At 39.0% G+C, this 24,033-nt stretch overlaps 1 protein-coding gene across 3 annotated transcripts; it reads left to right on the top strand.

The window, feature by feature from the left end:
- Positions 1 to 923: 923 nt before the first annotated feature.
- axin1 (axin 1) lies at positions 924 to 23,463 on the top strand. Of its 3 annotated transcripts, XM_078270099.1 has the most exons (11): positions 924 to 1,085; positions 3,500 to 4,471; positions 12,732 to 12,872; positions 13,776 to 13,872; positions 15,444 to 15,581; positions 18,485 to 19,014; positions 19,421 to 19,585; positions 19,755 to 19,949; positions 20,133 to 20,240; positions 21,768 to 21,917; positions 22,480 to 23,463. In XM_078270099.1, exons 2-11 carry the CDS (start codon positions 3,576 to 3,578, stop codon positions 22,604 to 22,606), a joined length of 2,547 nt encoding a protein of 848 aa, XP_078126225.1. In that variant the 5' UTR covers positions 924 to 1,085; positions 3,500 to 3,575; the 3' UTR covers positions 22,607 to 23,463. The 3 variants fall into 3 exon arrangements, with proteins under 3 accessions (XP_078126225.1, XP_078126227.1, XP_078126226.1); XM_078270101.1 differs by lacking the exon at positions 19,421 to 19,585; XM_078270100.1 differs by lacking the exon at positions 20,133 to 20,240.
- The last annotated feature ends 570 nt before the right edge of the window (positions 23,464 to 24,033 follow it).

The raw sequence follows: 24,033 nt of genomic DNA, 5'->3' as shown, positions 1-24,033 counted from the left end.
GAGTATCATGATGCTTCGATATTGTTGCCCAAAATCAATTTTGCCTCAAGGAAGCTGAAGTGTGCTGAGTCTTTTTCATGTTTTATCTTGCTGGCATAAATATTGTAAGCACTGTGTACACTGCACACTTTAACCTCTAGGTTTCTGGGTTTGAGCTGGCAATTCAGGTGATGTGATGAGACAGGGTGTGAAATATATATTGTATGTTCTGCTCTTTCTCGTGCGCCCAAATGGTTTGATGTAATTACATAATCAAATGCATTTATGTTTTGATGGTGTCCCATTAGCCTTTCATCTTAGGCTCAGTAAAACCGTGTGACTGCTCAATGATTGCCTGGCATGAAAGCATGGCGACTGACAACAGCCTTTATTGCTGCGTTTAGTCTATTATTTAGTCTTTGCATTGTAAAGTCATAAGGTAATGACATGATCAAGTGTATCTAACAGTGCTGCTGCTGATGCTGCTGCAACAGCACTAGTTGTTACAACTTATAAACGCACATTATTGCAGTTCTTTGGGCTCACTGTGTGACATTCTCAGCCAGAACAGTAAAATACATTTTGTCTAATGGTGCAAACTGGCATGTTGATGGCTCTTTGTAACACCAAAGTGTTTATACAGAAGATGTAAGTCACTTAGAAGTTTGAATTAGGTTTCTCAAAAGATCAGCCAATATGGCATACTATTTTCGATTTTTGTAAGATATCAAATATTTTTTAAATGTTGATCCATTTTTCAGCAGATTGTAAGCTAAGAAGCAAGAAAGGAAATGTTACAACCTAATTTTCAAGATATTTATTTTAGTTCTTAAGAGAGGGAGACAAAAATTAGTGTAGCCTACCACATATGTAGCAAAACTAAATTCTGGCAATTTGTGTATTGAACGGGCGAGGCGCTGTGCATCATCTGCTGTGTAGTTTCGGCTCCGCACAGACAGTGGGAGACAGTCATGGAGAGGTGGAGAGCGGACTGTTTTCTTTGTTATTTTTAAAGACTTGCAATTCGCAACTATGACACTGTTGGCGGTGACTTGTGCCGGCCCAAATGCCCGATGCACTCGAAAGCAGCAAGAAGATTTTCACCGGTTAAGTATATGTCACTTTTTTCTCTCCCCCAGCTCAGAGATTGTGATTGCGGTAGTCGGGAGATATGTGCCATCGCTTTGCTGGTTGTAAATCTATTCGGAAATTGGTGTGGGATTCCCTCTGTGTCCTCTGACGGTAGGGGAAATGTTTGCGGTCGTCCTGTTGTTCGTTTAGTTTAGCAGCTGTTAGCGGAACAGTAGCTACAGATATTAATAGGTGAATAGTGTGACAAAGTTGTGCACTTGTCGATCGGCTGCTGACAGGCCTGGCGGTGTGTGTGTGTGTGTGTGTGTGTGTGTGTGTGTGTGTGTGTGTGTACGGAGTTTGTTTCTGGCTCCCCTCCCCCACACACCGCTGCTGTGCTGCTCATTCTGGAGAGGCCAAGACATGAATGTGATGAGAGGCTCACTTCAAAACGAACAACAAACGGATACAGTTTCAGAAAAAAAAGGGGCTCTGACCGGTTGAAATCACGCCTAACCCATTTGTAAATATTCCTGTCAAGCCACACACCTGTGAACCGCATAACCGTTAATTTCAATAGCCTGTGAATGCGCTGAAATATCTGTGCCGATCATAGACTGTTACAGTCTATGGTGCCAATGCATCATTACACACAGGTAGCAAGATGACTGCTGGTTTGACCCGAAGATTAATTCCTCAGCATTGATCAACCAGGCATGGAATGTGCTTGTATTTAAACTGCCCACATTTTTCTGGTTATGATTTGCACAATTGCACGTGCTGCTCACACTTCAGGATTGTGCAGAGAACGGCATTGTTGCCAATTTTGTCTTTACTGTCTTTTGTTCTATCAGCAAAATGATTTGTATCTGTATTGGAAAAGACAGAGAGTGGGTGTGCCCTAAAGGTAACGTGATGGCAACTATCAAAAAAATATTTCTTTTGAAATCACAGCTAGAGTAAACGTCAGCCGTTTTTTAAATTATAAATCTACTTTTTTCAAGATTTATTTTTAATCCCAAAACCATTAGAGTTAAGGACACAGAGCTATAAATAGGATTTTGATTGGTCAGAGCCATTACTGGTCACCACGATTTTGTCCTGCCCTCATCTGTTAAAAAAAATATTGGCTGCTGCACAGATGTTTGAATTTAAACAGAGAATTTTTTTCTCTCTAGCTGTTGTTGCATTAGGGAATCGGCCCTAAAATGATTTCTGACACTGTATCTGGGAAGCTTAATCATAAGCTGTATGTACAGTGAATAGAGGTGGAGATATACACACACTACTGTGTCTAACTCTTTGCTCAGCAAGAAAGCTCAGGGACAACACATGAGGACCAGGACGTGTCCTTGAACAAGACATTGAATCCCTAAAATCATTTGGTACGCTATTCTGCAGCTGACCCTGTACTATGATAGCAGGGAAATGAAATAAGGAGAGAATATGATACAAGGATCAATAAAGTATATTTTCAGTGCGGCTCATTTCAGCTAATAGTAGAGAGACTGCTTCATTATTGAGTTCATACTGTAAATCTCAAGTGAATTTATCATTGTGGTGATACACTAATACTAATTTGGCTGTAACTGGAGTAGCTGTGTAAAGTAATTGCATGCTCATGCATATAAATCAGAGAATATTGCTGCAAACTACATAACACTACACCATATTCATACTACTGCGTAGTAGATGCCTTCAGGGCCAGACGGCAGTGAAGCCACGACTCATGGCTTGAATTACCACAACACTCCCACATAACTCTCAATGTGACTCAGTATGGCACAATTATAGACCATCAAACCACTTAATAGACTATGAAACCACATTACAAGCCAAATGACTTAAGCTTTCAGTTTCTGCTTAGGTTTGCAGATGTTATGCAGATTTTACGTTTACAGATCAGGTGCATAGAATTCTATTTCAGTGTATCCTTGTATTGTTTTCTGGGTTTCCACAGTTTCTCAATTCCACAGTTATTCTATTGTATTGATTCCGTAATTCAAATGTAAATACACTGTACTGTAGTTGCGAAAGAATGTAATCATTAATTCCTCATGTTGGAGTGGTTTTAGGGGTTTTCAGTAGCTTGTCTCACGTTTACAGATCCTCTGGATTTCTGCTGAATTTGCTTTAATTTCAGTGTTCAGCTGGAAACTGGCCACATGATGAGTTTTTCATGAAAATCTGATAAAAATGCAAACTGTGGAAAATTTGAAAAATTCCCCATGAGGTATTAGTCTTCTTCTAACCAGGCATATGGCAAATATGGCACATAATTAATCAACCTTTTCTCAGTAGATCTGCTAATATGACTTTTTTTTTTCATTAATCTGAGAATGAGTATTAGAATATCTTCTCATAGCAGTGCCCTGTCAAGGCTAGCACTACTCTTCATTTTAATGATGTGATGAAGCTGCGTCTCATTATATATTTTTCCTCCTTGCAGGAGTTTTTTTGCAGTGGCATAAGTAGAGGTCTGGATCTACTAGTTGTGCAGTGTGGGCTCTACGGGGACGTGGTTTATGGATGCTGGGACTATGAGCATAAGCGACAAAAGGGACTACTTAGCAGACCTGGGAGGCAGCTTCACTGAGGATGCTCCGAGACCTCCAGTCCCAGGGGAAGAAGGTGAGCTGGTGTGCAGTGATGGACGCCAGTACAGCAACCTTGGCTTCTCCTCAAAGAACGAGAGCCTCAAATGTGAGGCGTCTGTGGCTACACCCAGGCGACCTGACTTGGACCTGGGTTATGAGCCGGAGGGAAGTGCTTCCCCTACACCACCCTACTTAAAGTGGGCAGACTCTCTTCACTCCCTCCTGGATGATCAAGATGGCATCCATCTGTTTAGGACGTTCCTCAAGCAGGAAGGGTGTGCAGATATGTTGGACTTCTGGTTTGCGTGCAGTGGCTTCCGCAAACTTGAAGCTAATGAGGGTAATGAGGAGAAGAAGGTCAAACTGGCAAAAGCTATCTATAAGAAATACATCCTGGACAACAATGGGATTGTTTCCCGACAGATTAAACCAGCTACCAAGTCCTTCATCAAAGACTGTGTCATGAAGCTTCACATTGATCCTGCAATGTTTGACCAGGCTCAGACTGAGATACAGACTATGATGGAGGAAAACACCTATCCCTTATTTCTTAAGTCTGACATATATTTGGAATATACACGGACAGGAGGAGAGAGCCCTAAGCTGTACAGCGATCAGAGCTCTGTTTCTGGGAATGGAAAGGGGCTGTCCGGTTATTTACCGACTTTAAACGAGGATGAGGAATGGAGATGTGACCAGGAGCCGGAGGAGCAGCCCGAGTGTGACCCCACACCGAGCAACCGGCTCACTCAGAAGCTGCTAATGGAGACGGCACCACATCGTGTTGCCAACAGCGCGAGATTCCAGGACAGTCACGAGTACAGGTAAATCCTCCCAGCAATCTAGAAGGCTTCTCTACAGCCCTAACTACACAGCTTGTCTCTGCAAACTGCTGAATTAGAAATAAGCCTGAAACCCCACAATACCATGAACGCTGCTTGAAGTTTGAGATGAAAACAGAGTCTGAGTGTAGCTGAGATGAGAGGAAGGTGGTGTGTTACACCAGTGGTGTTGAGGAAATGTCAGAGGCTGCAGAAGTTAATTTGTTGTTAGAAGGTTGAAGTAGTGTTCTTGGTTTTTCTTGTGCAGGTACTGTGGGACTTGTTTTTTTCCCATTGGACAGGGTTTTGTAGTAAAAGTTCAACATGATTTTGTTTTACGAAGGAGCTTTCTGAAATCTTACCCTGGCAACTGTCATCTTAACCTCCCTCTTTTTAATATTAAGACTGCATTTATGGGAAAACTAAATGTATTAGGTTGGACTATTCAATCTAGAGATCGCAAACTTTTCTTATAATGTTGACTAGTCACAGCCATGGATTTTGATTTGATTTGATTTTTAGGCCACAAAAATAATATAAACTCTTGGGACGACCTCTAGCTCAACTAGTAAGAGTGTGCGCCCCATGTGGGCTGAGGCCTTTGCAGCGGCCCGGGTTCGAATCCAACCTGCGGCCCTTTGCTGCTGTGTCATCCCCCATCTCTCCCACCTTTCCTTTCTACCCACTGTAACTCTGAAATAAAGCAAAAAAAGCCCCAAAAAATTATCTTAAAAAAAAGATATAATCTCAGAATTACAAATCTTGTCAAACACACCCAAAAACATGGCAAAAGTGAAACATTGTAGAGCACACGCTCTTCTTGACATCATTTACATTAATATGCACATTTGCTGTGAACTTCCTATTGCACAAACATATATTAAATCCAAGACAATGTGCTCCTTAAAAGTGGAAATATGTTATATTTAATACCCTTTGTATCAATACAAAACTAATGTTTAATTTGTCCTAAATTGAAGTAGAGCACTCATCTCAATACCCAGATTCAGTTTAGCAACCTATCAATACAAGTAGGTAGTCGAGGATGTTAGCAATTGTTTACTGCAGTGCAAAGGGTGACTGTGTTTGCCACCTATGTATGCGTGTGTGCAACAACAGCTTTGAAATAATGGCCCCTCAGCTTTGAAATGCTTTTCATTCTTAATGTGAGAGGTCAAAGTAGATTCACCCAGATGTTCTAATCTGTGCAGTACCAAACCTGCTGATGGCCTGCTGATTGATTATGAGAAACATTAGCTTTTAGCCATAATTACAGAGCTGTACTCAGATTAAAATTTAATGTTCAGTTTTTTTAAATCAGTGGCATAAATGCTGAGGTTGCTCCTTTTCTGTTTTTTTTTTTTATTACTGACTTGACTGCATTTTAAGTTAATGATTCTTGCAGATTCAGTTAGACTTCTTTTTTTACCTAATGTTGGTGCTTTGCATACATTTCACATTTTCTGACTGTGGCACTTTGTTTGGCTTGAACATGCTCTTCTTTTTACTCTTAGGTACTCAGTACATCATGCATACACAACAGATTTGAATGTGTTTACTAATTATCACATGGGACAGTTAGTTAAGAACAAAAAGCCTGCTTTGTTTATTTATACATTTTTTTTCATTTGGATGTAGTAAAATGTGCAAAGTGTTTTCATGGAAGACATTTTGACATGTCACAGTAGGAAAACGAGACCAGACGAGATTTTAACATTAAATCTAAAGTCACAAAATGAAAAGTGTGTAAGGTTTAGCCTTAGCCACAAACTCAAATGGCTTTTCTCCTGTATAACTGACCTCTTCAGACCCAATAACTGCAGCGTGAGCTTCTAATTCAAATTGAAGCGTTGTGTGACCTTCTAACTGAACTACTTTAGTTCCCTCAAATTAAAGAGTAAAAATAACAGAAATAAATGACTGAAATTAAGTTGGTTTTTTTGTCTTTGTTTTTAAGTGCAAACCATAATCAAAGTAACACTCTCTCAATAAGTGCAAACAGAGACTGACCAATGTTTTTCTTTAAGCATGATATGCTGCTCAGCCTAAGATATGGTCATGTTCTTATTCAGTAATATGAGCATGTCCACGTTCTCTGTCGTATCGAGACTATCTATCTACTGTTATATTCTATATGTATGGTGGAGAGATAGTCTCTTCACTCAGAGAACCAAGGTTACAACGTAACCAAGCGTTTTCTGGCAGTAGTTGAGACCAGTTGTTTGTACTTGAATTTGTCATTGTACAGTGGAGAGAGAGAAATAAAGCTTATTTTACGATTGTTTCACAGTGATTACGTTCTAAAGTACAAATAAATAACCATCAAACACTCAACAGGCGATTTTGTGGTGACATATGCTCTTTTCTCCTCTGCATTTTACTCATTGCAGCAGTAAACAAGGAAGTAGCTACTCTTGTATACGTTTATGACCATTTTAAGACGAGGGGAGAACATTTGTTTTTTTTGTTTGATATCATTAAAAGTAAAGTTAGGCTTTGCTGGCCGCTTCCCGACTAATTTTAAAAAAGACAGAGAGATAAAAAGAGATTGACCCCTAATTTCCACCGGGCACGTCTGCGCTGCATTCAGGATGTGACGCGGCGCCCACGAGCAATTGCAGTCATTCAAGTCAATACTTGATATTCCACCAGCTGCGCCACGACGCGTCCCAGAAGCGTGCGTGAAGCGGCTCTCCACTCCGTTGAAGATACGAACCAGGTCTATTTTCACAGAAAAGAGAAACAAGAAATATCGCTTTAATATCGCGAGATCTCGTCACACCTCGAGTAAATAATCAAATGACCGATGGTTGAATTACCTTCAGCTGCTTCAGTTTCAGGGTCCTGGTACTGTGCATGCTGACACACTGTCATGACACTTATATTAAATATAGATATATATAACTGAGCCATCGTTGCTATTAGTAACACCTGTATGAGTGAAGCAGGTTGATGCTAAAAAAGAGTGTTCATGGCAAATCATCCCTGGAAAAAAGGAACCAAGCCAAAACTTAATTTTTGTTTAATCTGGCTTTTGTTAACAAAGTTGCTGGTAAAGTTTGCCTTAATGTTATGACAGCTCCAAATATATTACTGTAAAAATGATCTATAGCTTTAGTCTGCCAAGAGTGAGATTGTATGAGGGAAAACAATACTTGTTGATTGTACTGGATAGCGGTTTGTTGTGACTGTTATGGGCATTTGCTTTGAATCTGTCTAAAGCTAAGCCGACAGTGTGCATTTTTGTTGATCTTGTATGTTTTGTTAACCCAACGCCACAGTCAGTCATGTCCAGTAACAATTACAATAAAGTTTATTCAAACAAGGTGGCTGCATCCTCAACAATGTCAACTAAAAAAAAGAAAGGCTTACTTTTTTTTATTACTTTGTGCAATTCTACTGTGAGTGGAACGTTAGAAGAAAAAAAGAAAAATATGGAGCCACAGATGTCTGGAAGATGCAGACAATATGATGAGGTTCAGTTTTATATCAAAGCAGTCTCAAGACTACAGTTTTAGCCACAATGTGTAAAATAGTACTCCGATAACATTAAAACAAGCTAACTACAGTTTATAATGGATCTTTTGACAGTAGCCATGTGGGAAATCAGACAGCCAACCAAAATTCTGACATGCTAGAAATCCATCCGCTCAGCGAAATTAATCAAGTGTTATGACCCCCCTCAAACTGCCCGTCAAATGACCAATCTGGCAGAAATTCAGCCCGATTCTAAAATTAGTTGGGTTCTACCAACTCGGGGCTAAAATTGGGCTTAATCCGTACGGTGTCTGCCCGGCTTAATACCCAGCAGCCCGTAGAATGACAGAGAGAACAGACACTGATTGACTCTAAAAGACTCTGACTGAAGAGTAATCTGACTGTGTTTACATACTAGTGATCCTCCGGCATAAGAAAATGTAATCATGTTAAACAAATGAAAAGTGGCTCAGCATTAGTTACATGCTTACGATTTACTGTAAGTGTGTTTGCAAATGAAAGTGTGACAGTTAAAGATCGAATGAATACATAAGTAATTGCTTGCTACCACAACTTAACTAATGTCACTGCTGATTGAACCTTGTAAAGCTCATCATGTAATACGGTTACATCTTCAACTGAGGATTAAGGCCACTTGCAGTAAAAAATAAAAAGTCAACATGTTAGGTCGGAAGGACCAACATGTTCTGTCAGTGTTGCAAACTAAACCCAAAACAAGGATGTTAATACTAAAAATTTGAGCCAGGAGATATGGAGAAAATCAAATATCACGATATTTTGGACCAAACACCTCAATATCGATACTGTAGGGTTGACTATTGGTGCTTTAACAAAATATTTACACAATGAGATTCAATGACAAATACTCATCAGTAATGTGGATATAACAACTAAGTGGGTAAAGGCAAATAATAAAACAGATAGAACAGCCTGCCACATTCAGAAAAGTACATCACTTTACTGTAATGCAGCCTTTAAAAACAGGAAAAGACAACACTTATGCCATATGATGATATAATGATATCCAAAATCTAAGACGGCATCTAATCTTGGTATCACGATATCGATATAATATCGATATATTGCCCAGCCCTACTAAAGATTAAGATTCTAATGTGCATGTTGTTGCTATTGTTGATCTCAACAGAATAATTAAAAATTTGATCTCTACTGCTGCAGCACCCGAGGAGGAGCAGGAATTCACATCAGCTGACACTCAGACAATACCTTCCAGATAAGATCCTCTCTGTGACTAAAACACTGGTCACAATGCAGTAGTAGTAGATTGGCCAGTTCAAACTAAACTAAAATAAGACCTGCCATAGACTGGGCAGTTGCAGACTTCTGCTGCTTTTTTTTGTTTATGTGTGCAGCTTTTCTGGTTGATATCTGCAGAACGCAAGATGAACCAAATGCTTGATTGTGTTTGATTTTTGGCAGTTTTCATTGGAGATCAATACTTTCTTCGAAGTCTCCTAAAAAAATATAAGAGAAAAATACAGTTTTAATTAGAGAGTGAACACACAGTTTTGGGCATATTTTCACATCATTATTTCAGCAATCAAGCATTTGGCTGGAATTACATAAGGACACGCTTCATTTTTAAAAAGTCTTTTAGTAGCACCCGTTGGGTTTTTATGAAACTAAATTTTACATCAGTTGTGTCTGATCGCTAAAGAGACAGGCAACAAAAGACATTAAATAGTCTTTCAGATCAGCTTTTTGAAATAAAATGACTTGAAAGAGAATGACCTATACATTAATTAATGTTTGGGGAGATTGTTTTGAAGTGAACAGCTCAGTTTTGTTCTCGTTCAAGTAAGTTGTGTACTTCAAAGGCGAGACTTCATCGTCTCAATGTGTCACTGCTCAGTGTTTCACTCAAATCAACATTATTATGTGTCATATCTCACATAAAGAATCTGTAATCAGTGTTTGGAGTCGAGGGGTATTAGTACGATATGATATACTTTATTGTCCCCTTAGGGAAATTCTGTTTTGGACTCCAAGCTACACACATAAATAATATCTTGGCAGTTAGAAACAAAACAATACAGCACCAGTAGCAGTCACAACAATAAATTGCATATAAAGTAGGCCTATTGCACACATCCCTTGGTAAAAACATATTGCACGTAACACATATTTCCCTCACCCCAGAGTAAAACACCATGAAACTATAATATAGTAACATAGTCAAAGTAATATTTTTGAGTTTGGAGTCTGACCTTTTTTTTCTTAAAGAAAGGGAATTGATACATTTTCTTTTGTATACGATTTCGTTGGCCTTTGCATGTATTTAACAGTTGACATGAGAAGGGAGAATGGCATTTGGGCGTTTTGATTACACATGGAGGGCAACTGAGGACACTTTCAAAAACGTGTGTATAAAATATATTTGACAAAACACAGTTATTTCTTAAACATTCTTTTTATTGCAAGTTAATTAAATGAAATCCACATAGTGTGACCAACAAAAGACAGTATGTGAGCAATTTCCCCAAATATCAAAAGCAATAAATGTTGAATAGATTGTTTTTAAATGAGTAGTACTCTATGGTCTACCTGCCTGATGAGAAAATGTCTTCAGGCTCTCTATATGATAGTAAACCGGACATTTGTATTGTGTCTTTATTGCTGTTTTATTTTTTATCAGTTGGAATTTGCTGGAATTATTAAGATATATATCTTTTTTGTGTGTTTCCAAGTTTGATATTATGCAAAAATAAGAATTAGTGCAACATAGAGAATTAGTTTGGAATAAAATCCAGCACTGAACCTTTTTTTAAGCGATTGTCCAGAGATGTTATATGATGGCAGAAACCATCCTGCACCGTTGTTATCATTAATTTGTGGCAATGAGAAATACATGTTTCCAAAATGGAAACGCAACTGTGATCAGTGTTGTAGAACAGTTCTGCTCAAGGAATCATCTCATCTGTTTTTTACCAAATGACGTTTGTTTGTTAATGTTTCTTTTCCTAGTCATGTCCTTAACTTTCTCATCATCAGAAATGTTTCCACATATAATCACAACTTGAAACTCATTTTCTGTACACTGCACTTTTTATTTGTCCCAGCTCTTCCACCAACCTGGCACTGTAATTATTCACTGTTGCTGAATGTAAATGCTAATGAAAATCAGTCGGTCACAAAGGTTTCATTTTGAACTCTGGGTACTTCTGTATTCCAAACAGGGAGAAAGCTTCAGGGAATTCCAATTTGAATAAAAAGAGATGATGCCTAACATCTTTAATTCATGTGTACAAAGCCCTGCAAGGAGTGTGTTCAGCAAAGTCAATGACTGAGAATGTAGAAGGTTGACAAATTAAGCTTTCCCATATATCTGTAGATGCTCTTGAAGGGTGTGCCATAGAATAAGACTTGCGGTTATACTCCACCGTTCAATTCTCTGGTATTGATTTTAGTGTGTTCACAAAGGCTGTTGCAATACAATCAAATATGGTGTTCCTAGTGGAGATGCACCGATAGACCGGCCGGTGACCGTAATTGGCCGGTTTTCACGTGCTCGGCCATGACCGGCGACCGGCAGCTCAGTCTGACATATGCCGATTTCATGCCGGTCAATGCTACAATTAACTGACAACATAAGTTATACCAGTTACAGTTCTCAAGGACGGACGCGACAGAACGGTCTCTTTTTCCTTTCTCTCAACTTTTCCTCCGTGTGTCGCGCGTACCCGCTCGCGGTGTGAAGCGCGTGTCCGCGCTATTCTCGCACATGTATGGAACCTCGTGAATTAACCTGCAACATGTCAGCTGTTCGGAAATTCTTCAGCGTGTGTGCAGAAGATAACGAGTTTGCAATATGCAACACCTGCAAGGAAAAAGTAGGGCGTGGAGGGATGACACCAAAAACCAAAATCAAATTTTTTTAGTTGGATATTGGATGTGAAAAGAAGGAAATAGTTCTAACATTGCACTTCAGATGTGTGTGAATTTCCCACACCAGGAGTAATTTATATAGTTCTATTTTATAGTGATCCATTATCTGTTCAAAAAATGTTCTATGTTCTGTGCAAAATGTTCTATTAAAGAAAAGATAGAAAATAAATATTTGTGTGTGCTGTAAAGAGGTAAGAAAAAATGAAATCGGAATCGGCTAAAATCAGTATCGGCTGGCCTAACTCAAAGAAAATCGGAAATCGGAATCGGCCTAGAAAATTGTAATCGGTGCATCTCTAGTTCCAGCATCTCTAGCAAACGCAGTATACTTTCTCTGGCTGTAGGTGTGTTTGGATTACGCTAAACCAAAGCAAGAGGAGTTGCAGGAAGTGTCAGAGCCTGAATGGTTGACAAAATATATCGGCTCATTCATATCATGTTTTTTTTAACTAAGCATACATGTTGCATACATGGTACTGTAGTTTTCATGGCTTTAATGTGTGTTGTCTAAAATCCATTATGTCTAGAGCATCAACTCTCTAACTAAACCAAAAGGATGACATTTGGCTGTTCTTAAATCACAACCAAAGTGAATAATCTTCTGGTATAGCGCTGAACTTTGGTGTTCTTTTATAGAATGTTAACTGTGAACGGACAAACCTTTGGCTTCTGGACAGATTTTTTATTACAATATCTAACCATTCATAATAAAACAATACTGTGTGTTCTTCATTTAGGATTATACCAGAGAGCTGTGTACCGTTGTTTATAAATGCATTTTCACGAGCATGTCTATAACATTATGAATTATTGCAGTAAAGCTTTTTTTTGCCCTGAGCATATTTCTTCATTTTTCCAGGCATGCACCATGTCGGGAGCCCATCAACCCGTACTATGTCAACACTGGTTATGCTATGGCTCCTGCCACCAGCGCCAATGATAGTGAGCAGCAGAGTATGTCCAGCGACACAGACACGATTTCCCTTACCGACAGCAGTGTGTATGTATTTTCTCATCACAGACACACACACACACACAAACGCGCACACATTTCATGCTTAAAGTTTGGCATACCAACTCATAAAGACAGAACCCAATACTAGTATTTCCAGTTGTTGTTTAAAAGGAAGACATGTCATATAAGTTAGCATTGCTCAGAGACAGGATTAAGAGTTTAATTGGTTTCAAAATTGCACTTCTTGCCTGTTTTTACATGCGCTGTGATTAAGTATCTAGCAGCAACCAACATCTGCTTGTTAAGGTAGCAGACATAAAACCATGTCTGATAGAATGTACACAAATGAAAACCTACTGACCTCTTTTATAAATGTGACACACCAACTGATTTTAAATGTTGTATTTAATGTAACTTTGTTTGGGCACCAGCATGAGACCAAAGGCAATGTTTTGTACCATTTGGGATCGCTTGTGAGCAGGACTTGTATTTCAGTGGAGTGTGCTGGTGAAAGACGATTTTAGAAATAATGTTTTCTAGGTGCAGATATGGCACCGGGGATTTAATTCCAAAGAAACTTCAAAGCTTGCACCACTGGACAAAAATGTGTTTGAAGCTGAATGGATTAGAGACAGTTATCAGCTAATTGTTCCAGCGCTTCCAGCAAAGGAAAGGAGTGTGAAACCCAGCATGACCAATAAATACCACAAGGAATTGCAGACTGATGGATGTGTTAACGTGTAACTGTAATCTGCCAGACCACGTGTGGTGCAGTGGACACAAGCTTGTGAGAATGCCTGCCCTGCTGTACTGATTAATAGTAAGAATTACAAGGTGTTCATTTTAGGCAACAACAAAAAATGCAGCGGAAAGCTTTCAACTTCAAAGCTGCCTATGTTGTTTATTGATGAGGATGTTTTATGAAAATGTCTTTGTTGTTAATTCCAGAGATGGGGTTCCACCCTACAGATACCGCAAACAGCATCGCCGGGAGATGCACGAAAGTGCCAAAGCAAATGGGCGAGTGCCACTACCTCATATTCCAGTGAGTTATTCATGAGTTCTCTCCCTTCTCTCTCACTTTCCGCCTCTACACCTCTCTTTAACTGTCTGCCCCTGCCTTATTTTTCTCCGCTGCACCATTGGAGATGTGCATATTTAAGCTCTGCTGTGTCGCAGGGCCTGTGATGGCGTGTAAGAATAGCTGATGGTGAAAGAGAAGGCTGTCTAAATGTAGCTTGATGCTTTCCTAAGCTGTAAGCACTGAAGCCTGGTAGACATGAATCCTCCCCTGTGACAGCCTGATGCCTCCCTCTGCAGCTTGTGCTGTCTTTTGGTAGGAAAACCCTGGCCCTAATTAGGCCTCGGAGTAAAGAGTCAAATTAAAACTCCACACGTAGCATCCTATTAGGATCCATGAATTGACTGTATAGTAGAGCACAAATCCCCAAAGCCTAAACCTCACGTTTCCCTGCCCCAACAAATTAATCATGACTTCACTTCATTGGCAATAAGAAAATTGACAGGGCTTGTAGGTGTGTTTTTTTTTTTAATGTCACTTTGTTTTCCAACTTTCTTGTATAAACTGGTGCCATATCAGGATGATTGCAATGCAATGACTCGTGCTATTATGTGAGGAAATGAGATTACTTGTGTCATTTAAAATTACAGTAAACTTGTTATCCTACCTAGTTTATGTTCCCAAAAGGATTTTAAAATGTAAAATAAATCAAAACTATCAAATCGAAGTTTAAATCTTTTTTTCTGTAGACACGCTTATCAAATGGATGTAGTTATGTTATTAAAACTTGCAAAGTGATGTGTTTTTGATGGGAGGTCTAGCTCCAACCTCTATTTCAAAATCACACAGGAGGCATGGGAATGTCACTGCGCCCTAATTTTTATAACGGTGGTTAATCATTATATATTATAGTCATATTATAATCATTATATATGGTTATTCATACATTCTCCATAATGTGGAAATAAAAAAAACCCTCACTATATCAGAAAGGATCCGCTTTAGTAGGATTCAGTGTAGAGGTGCAACGATGAATCGATTAGTTGTCAACTGTTAAATTAATCGCCAACTATTTTGATAATCGATTAATCGTTTGAGTCATTTTTTTTATAAAAAAAAAAAAAAAGATTTCTCTGATTCCAGCTTGTTAAATGTGAATATCTTCTAGTTTCTTCTCGCCTTTGTGACAGTAAACTGAATATATTTGAGTTTTGGACAAAACAAGACATTTGAGGACGTCCTCTTAGGCTTTGGGAAGCACTGATCCACATTTTTCACCATGTTTTGACATTTTTATAGATCAAACAATTAATCGATTAATCGAGAAAATAATCGACAGATTAATCGACTATGAAAATAAGTTAGTTGCAGCCCTAATTCAGTGATGAAGTCTCATTGTTAAATTTAAATGTAAATTATCCCTTCTGATGTTTAACACTCGACACTGTCTACTTGAATGTTTCCTGCTTATGTTTCCTATATTTGGTCACTGACAGGATGTAAAAGGTCAGGGTGGTAAAACTGCCCATATGGTGCTGACAGTAATGCAGTGACAATCCACGGAGTGCTTTACAGTTTGAAAATGTTCCCCCCAGCGCACAAACCGGATTCCAAAGGATATACATGTGGAGCCGGAAAGGTTTGCTGCAGAGCTGATCAGCAGACTGGAGGGCGTACTGAGGGAGAGGGAGGCTCAAGAGAAGCTAGAGGAGCGACTGAAGAGAGTGCGATTGGTAGGTTTAATTATTTTTTTTCTCAACCAATGTCTACTGTTTAAAGCACAAGCAGATCCACTGTTTTGTTAATTTGGTGTAACGCGTCAGAGTTTCTGCAGAGGTTTACACTGAAGAGCATCGTCTGTAGACTAAATGACCTCTAACATTATACGATTGAAGCAGTGCAGGGATATTTTGATTCTAGTGATTCTGAGCTGCTTTCCACTCAGACTCTGACTGAATAATATTATTGGCCAGATGGAAAAGAAAATTGTATTAAAGTATGGATCCCTAACAACTATTTTTTATCAGATTTATCAGATTAGTCTGACAATTATTTTCTAGATTATATCATCAATAAAATGTCAGAAAATAGTGAAACATGCCTTTTCTATTTTCCAGGCGCCCATGGTATCTTCAAATTCCTTATTTTATATTACCAACAGTACAAAATCTTAAAGATATTCAGTTTACCATCATATATAACAAAGAAAGAAGCAGCAAATCTGCAATGTTTGGCTGAAAAATGACAACCGATTATCCAAATAGTTGGTTGGTTAATTAAGCAATAGTTTAAGCAGTAACAGTTAACTCCAGAGCGTTTGAGTCGTTTTACCCGATGAATCACTGAATATGTTGGAGGGAGTGTGTTCCCCTGTGTTTCCTGATTTATTTTCATTAATACAAAATGACAAATGTTTCAAACACAGTTTTATTAATTCATCTCTGTAATGTTGACACGGAAATGGCGGAGAGATATTTGAGCATGTTCTAAATGTCTAGTTGACCAATCAGATTGCCTGGTCGGATTTACTTGTTGTGTAATTTTCTTTCACCCAACTAATCAATTCATTGAGTAATTAACATATACCTAGAGCAGTCTTATATTGGCAATGTTTATATTGAATATTAAATTTAACTTTTTTGTATTCTCAGGTTTAAGCTGTTTTGAGTGATCATGTTTCGGTCATGAGAATCTCATTTAAATCCTCATTCCACAAATATTGATTTCAAAGGACTCTTTTTTTCCCCACCTGAATACCTTTGATATACTGTAATAAAAGAATACATTGTGACCATAGATGGTGTATTGAAAAGCAGACCAGGAGTATCAGTATCAGTAATGTGCACGAAATACCACCAAAGCCCATTTCTGAGCCAGAAAGCGAGATGTGTGTCTGGCCAGTGGGCTTCAAGTGTTCAGTAACAAAGGAGACTTAAATCCGTCTGGCCTTAATGAAATTAATGAGGCCAGCCATTTGAATAGAGAATAAAAAAAACATAAAGAATCACTTGGAGATTTCCATCCTTGGCCTGTCAGCAGTCTGGCTTCTTCGATGAATCAGATGGCGCACCTGCACACTCGGCCATTTGTAAGTCTGGAACAGCGTGCCGCCTGTTTGATGTCACTTGAACGGTGATGAAATGGTTGCTGCTACCACAAATGAAGTCTCCCTCAGTACGCAGACCCAAGTACTTAGTCTCAAGGCAGACATTGTATGTGTTTTGGCCCTGGAAGGAGAAAGGCTGCCATCACACTGTTTAAGGTTTGCTTTATTAAACCTGGAGGCAAGCATGAAATGACTGCCTTCATCAAGTGATACTCTGAGCATCTAGAAGAGGAAATGTGAGCTTAGCTTTTTATCCATAATATCAAAAAATGATAGTTTTTATGCATGGATTTCTGGTTAATAATTGATGTTATCATTGTATTGCTGTGAGGAGAAGGTCCACATGACTCCATGAGAATGTGAGTAAGTTATTGCCACAGCTCTGTCACACAGTCTGCTAAAAATGTAATTATGGCTTCACTTAACGTAATTTTTTGGAACAATGGACCGTGTGGCCCAGCTATGCACAGGATAATTGACATGCACAAGCAGCAGCATTCTGTTCATGACAATAAACCAATGGCAAAAAGACTCATGTGAGCTGCTGTAGACTGTTATCAGTAAATCGCCATCCACTACAAGCTGACTTGTAGAATGTCAAATATATCTGCTGTTGTTTGCCAAGGAATTTCATTTTCAAATAGAAAAGATAGCGCCCGTGGGAAAGTGTGATAAAATGAAGATTTCATGGTTTCATGAGTGGGCTCAGCTAACACATATCTGAATCTGATGCAGAGATACGAAGACTCATCAATTATTAAAACATGCCATGAGTGGGTACAGGGAACTTGCGTTTATGTAGGCGCAGGAAGAGACACTCTTAATGGTTTCTTTTATACGGTTATAAGAAATGGATGGTGAGCACTGGGCAATAGCAAACTCAGTTTGGCGTGTTTACAAGTGAAGGTTTGTTCAATTATTAACATATTAGCATGGGCAGGCTAAACATTTACAGTGAAACCCCTACCTACTGTTGTCCTACTGTACCACAATATATCTTTGTTCAAGTCTTGATGGGGAATGCTGCTGAATATAATTTGTGCTTGCAGATTTTGTTATCTCCAGTAAGAAAGTATTAGGTTTAGGATTTCATTTATTTAAAATGTTTCTAGTAATAGTGGTGTGAGGTCCTTGTGCCATAAGATTTAGATAGATAGATAGATAGATAGATAGATAGATACTTTATTGAGGGAAATGTAGACATCCAGTAGCTTCTTCAACATTTTATTTTTACGATATATGTCTTCGCTGCACATCCTCCACTCCATACAGTGCCTGCTTATCAAAATATATTGTGAATGCCTGCAGCATTCAAAAAATTCTAATTCGTGTCAGCTGTGTTAAAAAATTATTTTAAAAGAAAAAATACATAAAGATATAAGTATTTTATATGGCTAGTGTTGGACATAATGCTTCAGATATTCATACCCAATCTTTATAACCAGAATTCATTTTTTTCAGATTGTTATTCCAGATTAAATTTTTTTCCTCTAAATGATGTTTTCTTTTGTGTGTATTTTTGCTCTAAAGGAAGAGGAAGGTGATGAAGTCATGTCCGCAGCCACAGCATTATCCAGTCACAGGTTCCCCCCTGGTGCTTATCTGCAGAATTACAACTCGCGCTATGCTGACAACACCTACAGCGGTCTTATGCTGAGAGATGCTCATGAGGAGAACCCCGAAAGCATCCTGGACGACCACGTCCAGCGGGTCATGAAGACTCCCGGGTGCCAGTCACCAGGAACAGGCCGTCACTCTCCCAAGTCACGCTCACCAGACGCTGTCCCAGGGGGCAAAGGGACAGGACTTGGAACGGCACAGGTTAAACATTCATCCAGGCACGGTTTCAAAGGAGACACCAGCCACCTGTACCACCACAAACATGCGCACCACATCCACCACGCAGGCGTCGGCAAGCCCAAAGAGCAGTCAGAAGCTGAGGCGGCCGTTCGTGTACACGGCAGCTTTCCATGGAGCACAGAGACAAGTCATTATGGATCAAAGTCTCGCACCTATGCAGATGGCATGGGATCCAACCTCATGGAGCATACAGGGTATAGGTACGTACCAAACTCAAGCATTAGTTTCCTCTTTCTCAATAATGCACTGTTAACGCTTTTGTGATTTAGAATTGAGGCACTTGTTAATTATCTGGCGACTGGACCAGGGATAGGTATGTTGTTTGATTAGTCAAGATGGATTAGGACGTTTTTTTGTTTCTTTTAGGTAAAGTTAGTAGTAGCTTTCATTTAAAGAGTCCTCTTTTGGTTAGGCCTTCCCTTTCTCCTCTCCGTAGTTTGCCTCTTCATTTGTATTTGTAAATTGTTAAGTTCCTTGTCAATAAATAACTTTATTTTACCATTTCCAACTGCTTTTATGTTGCTTTTTCCTTCCCCCTAGCGAGCTGGCTCGTAACATGCATCTGAAATGCTTTTTACTTACCAGTTGTTTTCTTGAATTATTCAGTAGCAAAGGTGGCACACAGTTTAAAAGGGCGTTCAAGAAAGGTGAGGAAGTGCGGCCTCATGACATGCCAGTGCCTTCAGAGGAGATGGAGAAAAACCAGAAGATCCTATTGTGGCTGATGGAAGGACAGAAAGAAATGGTTCAACATAAAAGGAGCCCATATGGGTCAGTGAGGACAGTTAACTCAGTGCAAGCATTTTTTTGTTAAGAGTTGTTAAGAGTAAGCAGCACGGACTAACAATGGACTAAGAGGAAAAAAGGCACGTTCTTTGAATACTCTTGCTTTGTTTCGTTTGATTGTTGATGTTCAAAAATTCATGACTTTACATTTCAGGAGTACCACTGTGTCCAAGAGGACCACAGGCCATGAGGCCCAACTGCGGAACAACGTGCAGCCGTCTCACCCTTTCATCCAGGATCCCACCATGCCCCCAAATCCAGCTCCCAGCCCCCTCATCCAGCTGGAGGAGGTGCGCCGACGGCTTGAGGAGGAGAAGATCAAGTCTGGAACTGTACAACTTAAGCAAAGGTAAGTGGACGGACATGTCCCATTACCACAGTTATCTGTCCACTTAATCAGTGCAGCTTTTCAACAGAATCGATTTAACTTGATCCTTTTTCTTTAGTCAAAATGAAAACCTTTTTGTTCTCTAGCCTGTGTGCTCCTTAGGGCGAATGTGTGTCTAACTACTGGGGTTGTTCGGTCCCTCAGGTATGTGATGGAGGTAATCCAGAGGGGTCGCACTGCAGTCAGGCCTGCACTATTCCCTCCGCTCAACGTGGTGCCCGCCGTCTCGGACATCGAGCTCTCCCAGCCCGAGTATGTCCACTGTGTCCTACCAGTAACTTTACCCACTAGCTCCAAATTCCCCATAGGTCACGGCAACCCTCTTTACTTCCCATTCTAATTACTGGTAGTTTAGTTACCCAGGACTGGGTTTTTTGTAGAGCTACTGAAAGAAACCTTTAGAAATCAGTAATGAGCAATCCCTTTCCCTAATTCCCTCTTCTGTGTGCTGTGTCATTACGCAGTGTCCCGCACTCTATGCTTGAGTTTGTTTTAATGTGGTATCTTGTCTAGTTTTTCCTTTGTGGCAAGTATTATTCTGCCTCTATCACTGCCACAAGAACATTTTAAAACATTATGAGGGTAAAAAACCAAAAACACAGGCACTGAACAGCCCAGGGGTTTGTGTAACAGCTGACTGTTTCATGCAACAGCAAAGCACTGTCCCTTCGTCTTTTTTCTTTCTCTTCCTATGTCAAATCAAGCTGCCTTTAAGTGCAGTCGGAAATGTTGAGATCTAATCATAAACGATCTGACGGAAAACAATAATTGTGAAATATAAAGTCTACTTGTGCTACATTGGGGGGTTAAATAACACAACAGGACGTCACCACACAAATCAGCCAGCGCACAGCCTATGGATTCACCTGAACCTGACTCTACGCTGTGACAAGACTGTGTGAATCAAACATTGAGTTGTTAAAATTTACTAGTTTAGTGGTTGGCTGGTTAGTTTGCATCAACCACAGTACAGAGAGGGAGAGGGAGAGAGGTCTACGGTCTTTAAATTAAGTTTTACAGTAAAGGACATAATTGTATTAGTTTATTTCGTAATGTGTAGCTATGCAGATCTTTTAAGACATGTTTATGTTGAAATAAATATATGTAGTAAATATAAGTAGTTATGTATCTCGTACGTTTGCCCTCTTACATACATAATATGCAAAATAGATATTTAAATAGTTGGAACCTCTGTGTTGTTAGGAAGGAACATTCAAACATCATTTTGGGCCAATTTTGACAGCCAATCAAGCTCCACAGTGCTTGTCATTTCCCTTGTTTATTTTGTTATTGTTGTTTTCTATTCATACAAGTTAACCTTAGAGAGCGTCAGTGTTGTTTCCTCCAGAACTGATTATTGAAAAACGCTGTTATGCGTGTGATCCAGAAAACAAGAGGATGTTGGCCCATAGTTTCTCAGTACCTCAGGCCCATAGTCACTCAGTACCTGCAATTGCACATATTGATTAGTGTTCGGCCTTGAAGATGCAAAGTATGGAATGACCTCAGTTGATCTTAAGTTCCTCATTCCCTTTAAGGTTATGTAAACACCTTTCACAAAGTGCAGGACTTCTCTCACTAGAGACATCTGCTTGTTAATGTCAGGAAATTATTATTTATTAAAGTTCAGAATCATGACCCATTTTAAACAACACAATTTACAAGCTATAGGGTCCTTTTTTAGATGTGAAAAATAGTCAACATAACTTTGAAGTGTGGACTTTAATAATGGGAAAGTTTAAAATTTTCTTAACAGTTTTCTGTATTTTCCACTTGCAGACACAAAGCTACTAAAAAGCAGCCATGTGAAAACATTACGGTGGCGTATTACTTCTGTGAGGAGCTGATACCGTACAGGACGTCTGTCAAAGGGAGGGTCGTCACTCTGCGCCAGTTCACAGAACTGCTAACAAAGAAAGGAAATTACAGGTGAGATTTATGGTGCTGTTTGGTGTCTATGGGTATAACTTGAGAGATGTATCACGACTAAAATTAGAATAGAATTCATATTTTAATAATCAGCAAGCAGGATTGCATTACAAGTGTATTGTCTGTAACAAAACTTGCTTTGAGACGGCAAAATAGTCCTTAAACGTTATCAAAGCTATACTTGTCTGGGGGATATATGGGAATAAATACAATTTGAGTAGTACAAATAAAGGTCAGAATTTTCACTGGTGATTTTTACTAAAGAGATGACTATAACACATTTATGATCATCTTTGATTAGATGCAAATTCATTTCAGAATTTCTAACTCTTAAAGGCCATAGTTCTGCATCCCTGATATTCTTGACAAATGATAGGGACATGGTCAGTTATAGCATGATGTACTGATTAAAAATGATATACTTATTGAAGTGAATCTCAAATCTTTAAACTTGAATGTCTCAAACTTGAGTCTATAACACTGCTGGGCACAATGTACAAACATAAGTAAAGGTCACAGCGTTTAACCTGGAGAAGTTAACATTGTTCCTTGCCTTTTTTAGGTATTATTTCAAGAAGGTAAGCGACGAGTTTGACTGTGGGGTGGTGTTTGAAGAGGTACGTGAAGATGACGCTATCTTGCCCATCTTTGAGGAGAAGATTATCGGGAAAGTCGAAAAAATTGATTGAAGGTCATGTTGAAGAGGAAGGTGTCCAAAAGGGGCATCGTGTGATGGACCGAGGAGCGATTGGATGGTGAAGTGGAAGTGTTTTAGGATTGAGACTGGTGGAGCGCAGAAGAAAGCGATACAGTAGAAGTGGATCTAAAGTTGAAGAGCAAAGCAGTGTTCACAGAGGACCACTTGTGACTTTTGAGGCTTGGTAGCACCACTGCAGTGACATTGGACTAGAAGGAAAAAAAAGACCTCATTCACTTCTTTGAAGTGTAATGTAGTATTGTTAAGTTTACTAGATAAATGCAGAACAAAAGTGCTACAAAGCTTCATATTTTTGATATGATGTATCAGAGGATGTCCTTTCTAAAGTAACCACACTTGTCATTTTTATGTATTGGTACCAGATGTGTACAGTTTGCGTTAAAAGATAACATTTTATACATATTTAAGTATTTAAAAAGCTCAATTTCAATCAATTTCCGCCCCTGTTGAAGACGATCAAAATCCTTTTTAGGGCTGATTCTTTTTTCATTGTACGAGCCCTCTGGACTCTAATGTTTGTGCTCTTCTTTGTGCTTTTAACACATCACTTACCAGTACTTTATTTTGTGGCATTCAGTCAGGCTGCACTTTCATTGTATTATATACCACTGACTATGTCTCACTGTAGGCTGCAACATGAATTTCTATGAGTGACCAGATCAATGGAAACCCTGTTCAGTGTGCTGCAATCCAGCACAACAGCCCAATGTTTTAGGCCATTTTTGACACTGCTGGAGAGAATTTATGGCCTTTTTTAGGCTCAAACCTTATGGTGGTGTTGTTATATTGATATAAGAAACACGTTTCATAAAGTTATTATTTATTGTAGGGCTGTTTTATTAGGTTGCATTACTGAATGTTGTACAGAGTGTTTTATTTTTCTGGTAATTTGGTGTATACTGCAGTACTGTACATACTTCTGCTGCATTGCTTTTACTCAACCCAGTTGAAGTTTTAAGTCAATGCCTAACAAAATAACACAGTAGATGCAATAATACTGTAAAAAAAGATATGATTGGAAAGCTAAGGTGAATATCTATGCAAGTTGGTTCCCCAAATCCAAAAACTACATTAGGCATTAATATTAATTAACACAGTAAAAAAAACTTAGAAAAATGTTTAGAACAATTAGAGGCTACCCGTAAGAACAGTCAGGCTATTAAAAGCATTTGTTTAGATGGTACTTCAGTCAATTCATCAGGCTGAAATTTCAGTTGGGTAGAGGCTAACAAGCTTTTGTAAAGGTTTAACCATTCTGATGATGAATTCTGATTGTGGATGAGTAATTTGACCTTTAAAAAAAAAGAAAAGAAATTAGTCCCTGCTTATGAGCATTTGGAAAACAATTATTCTTGGAGGCCACTATTTTCTTTTTAATTATTTCCAGTTTAACACTGA

Source organism: Sander vitreus, chromosome 15, assembly GCF_031162955.1.
Source record: "Sander vitreus isolate 19-12246 chromosome 15, sanVit1, whole genome shotgun sequence".
Classification (NCBI taxonomy): domain Eukaryota; kingdom Metazoa; phylum Chordata; class Actinopteri; order Perciformes; family Percidae; genus Sander; species Sander vitreus.
Note: the sequence above shows the minus strand (reverse complement) of the source record. Positions and strands in the feature narration are given on the sequence as shown.

Excerpts from the sequence above, each read along its gene's own strand:
- axin1 (XM_078270099.1), top strand. The coding sequence starts at position 3,576 with ATGGATGCTGGGACTATGAGCATAAGCGACAAAAGGGACTACTTAGCA. Across the intron at positions 19,950-20,132 it reads ACTGTACAACTTAAGCAAAG|GTATGTGATGGAGGTAATCC; the intron begins GTAAGTGGACGG and ends TCGGTCCCTCAG. Across the intron at positions 20,241-21,767 it reads ATCGAGCTCTCCCAGCCCGA|ACACAAAGCTACTAAAAAGC; the intron begins GTATGTCCACTG and ends TTCCACTTGCAG.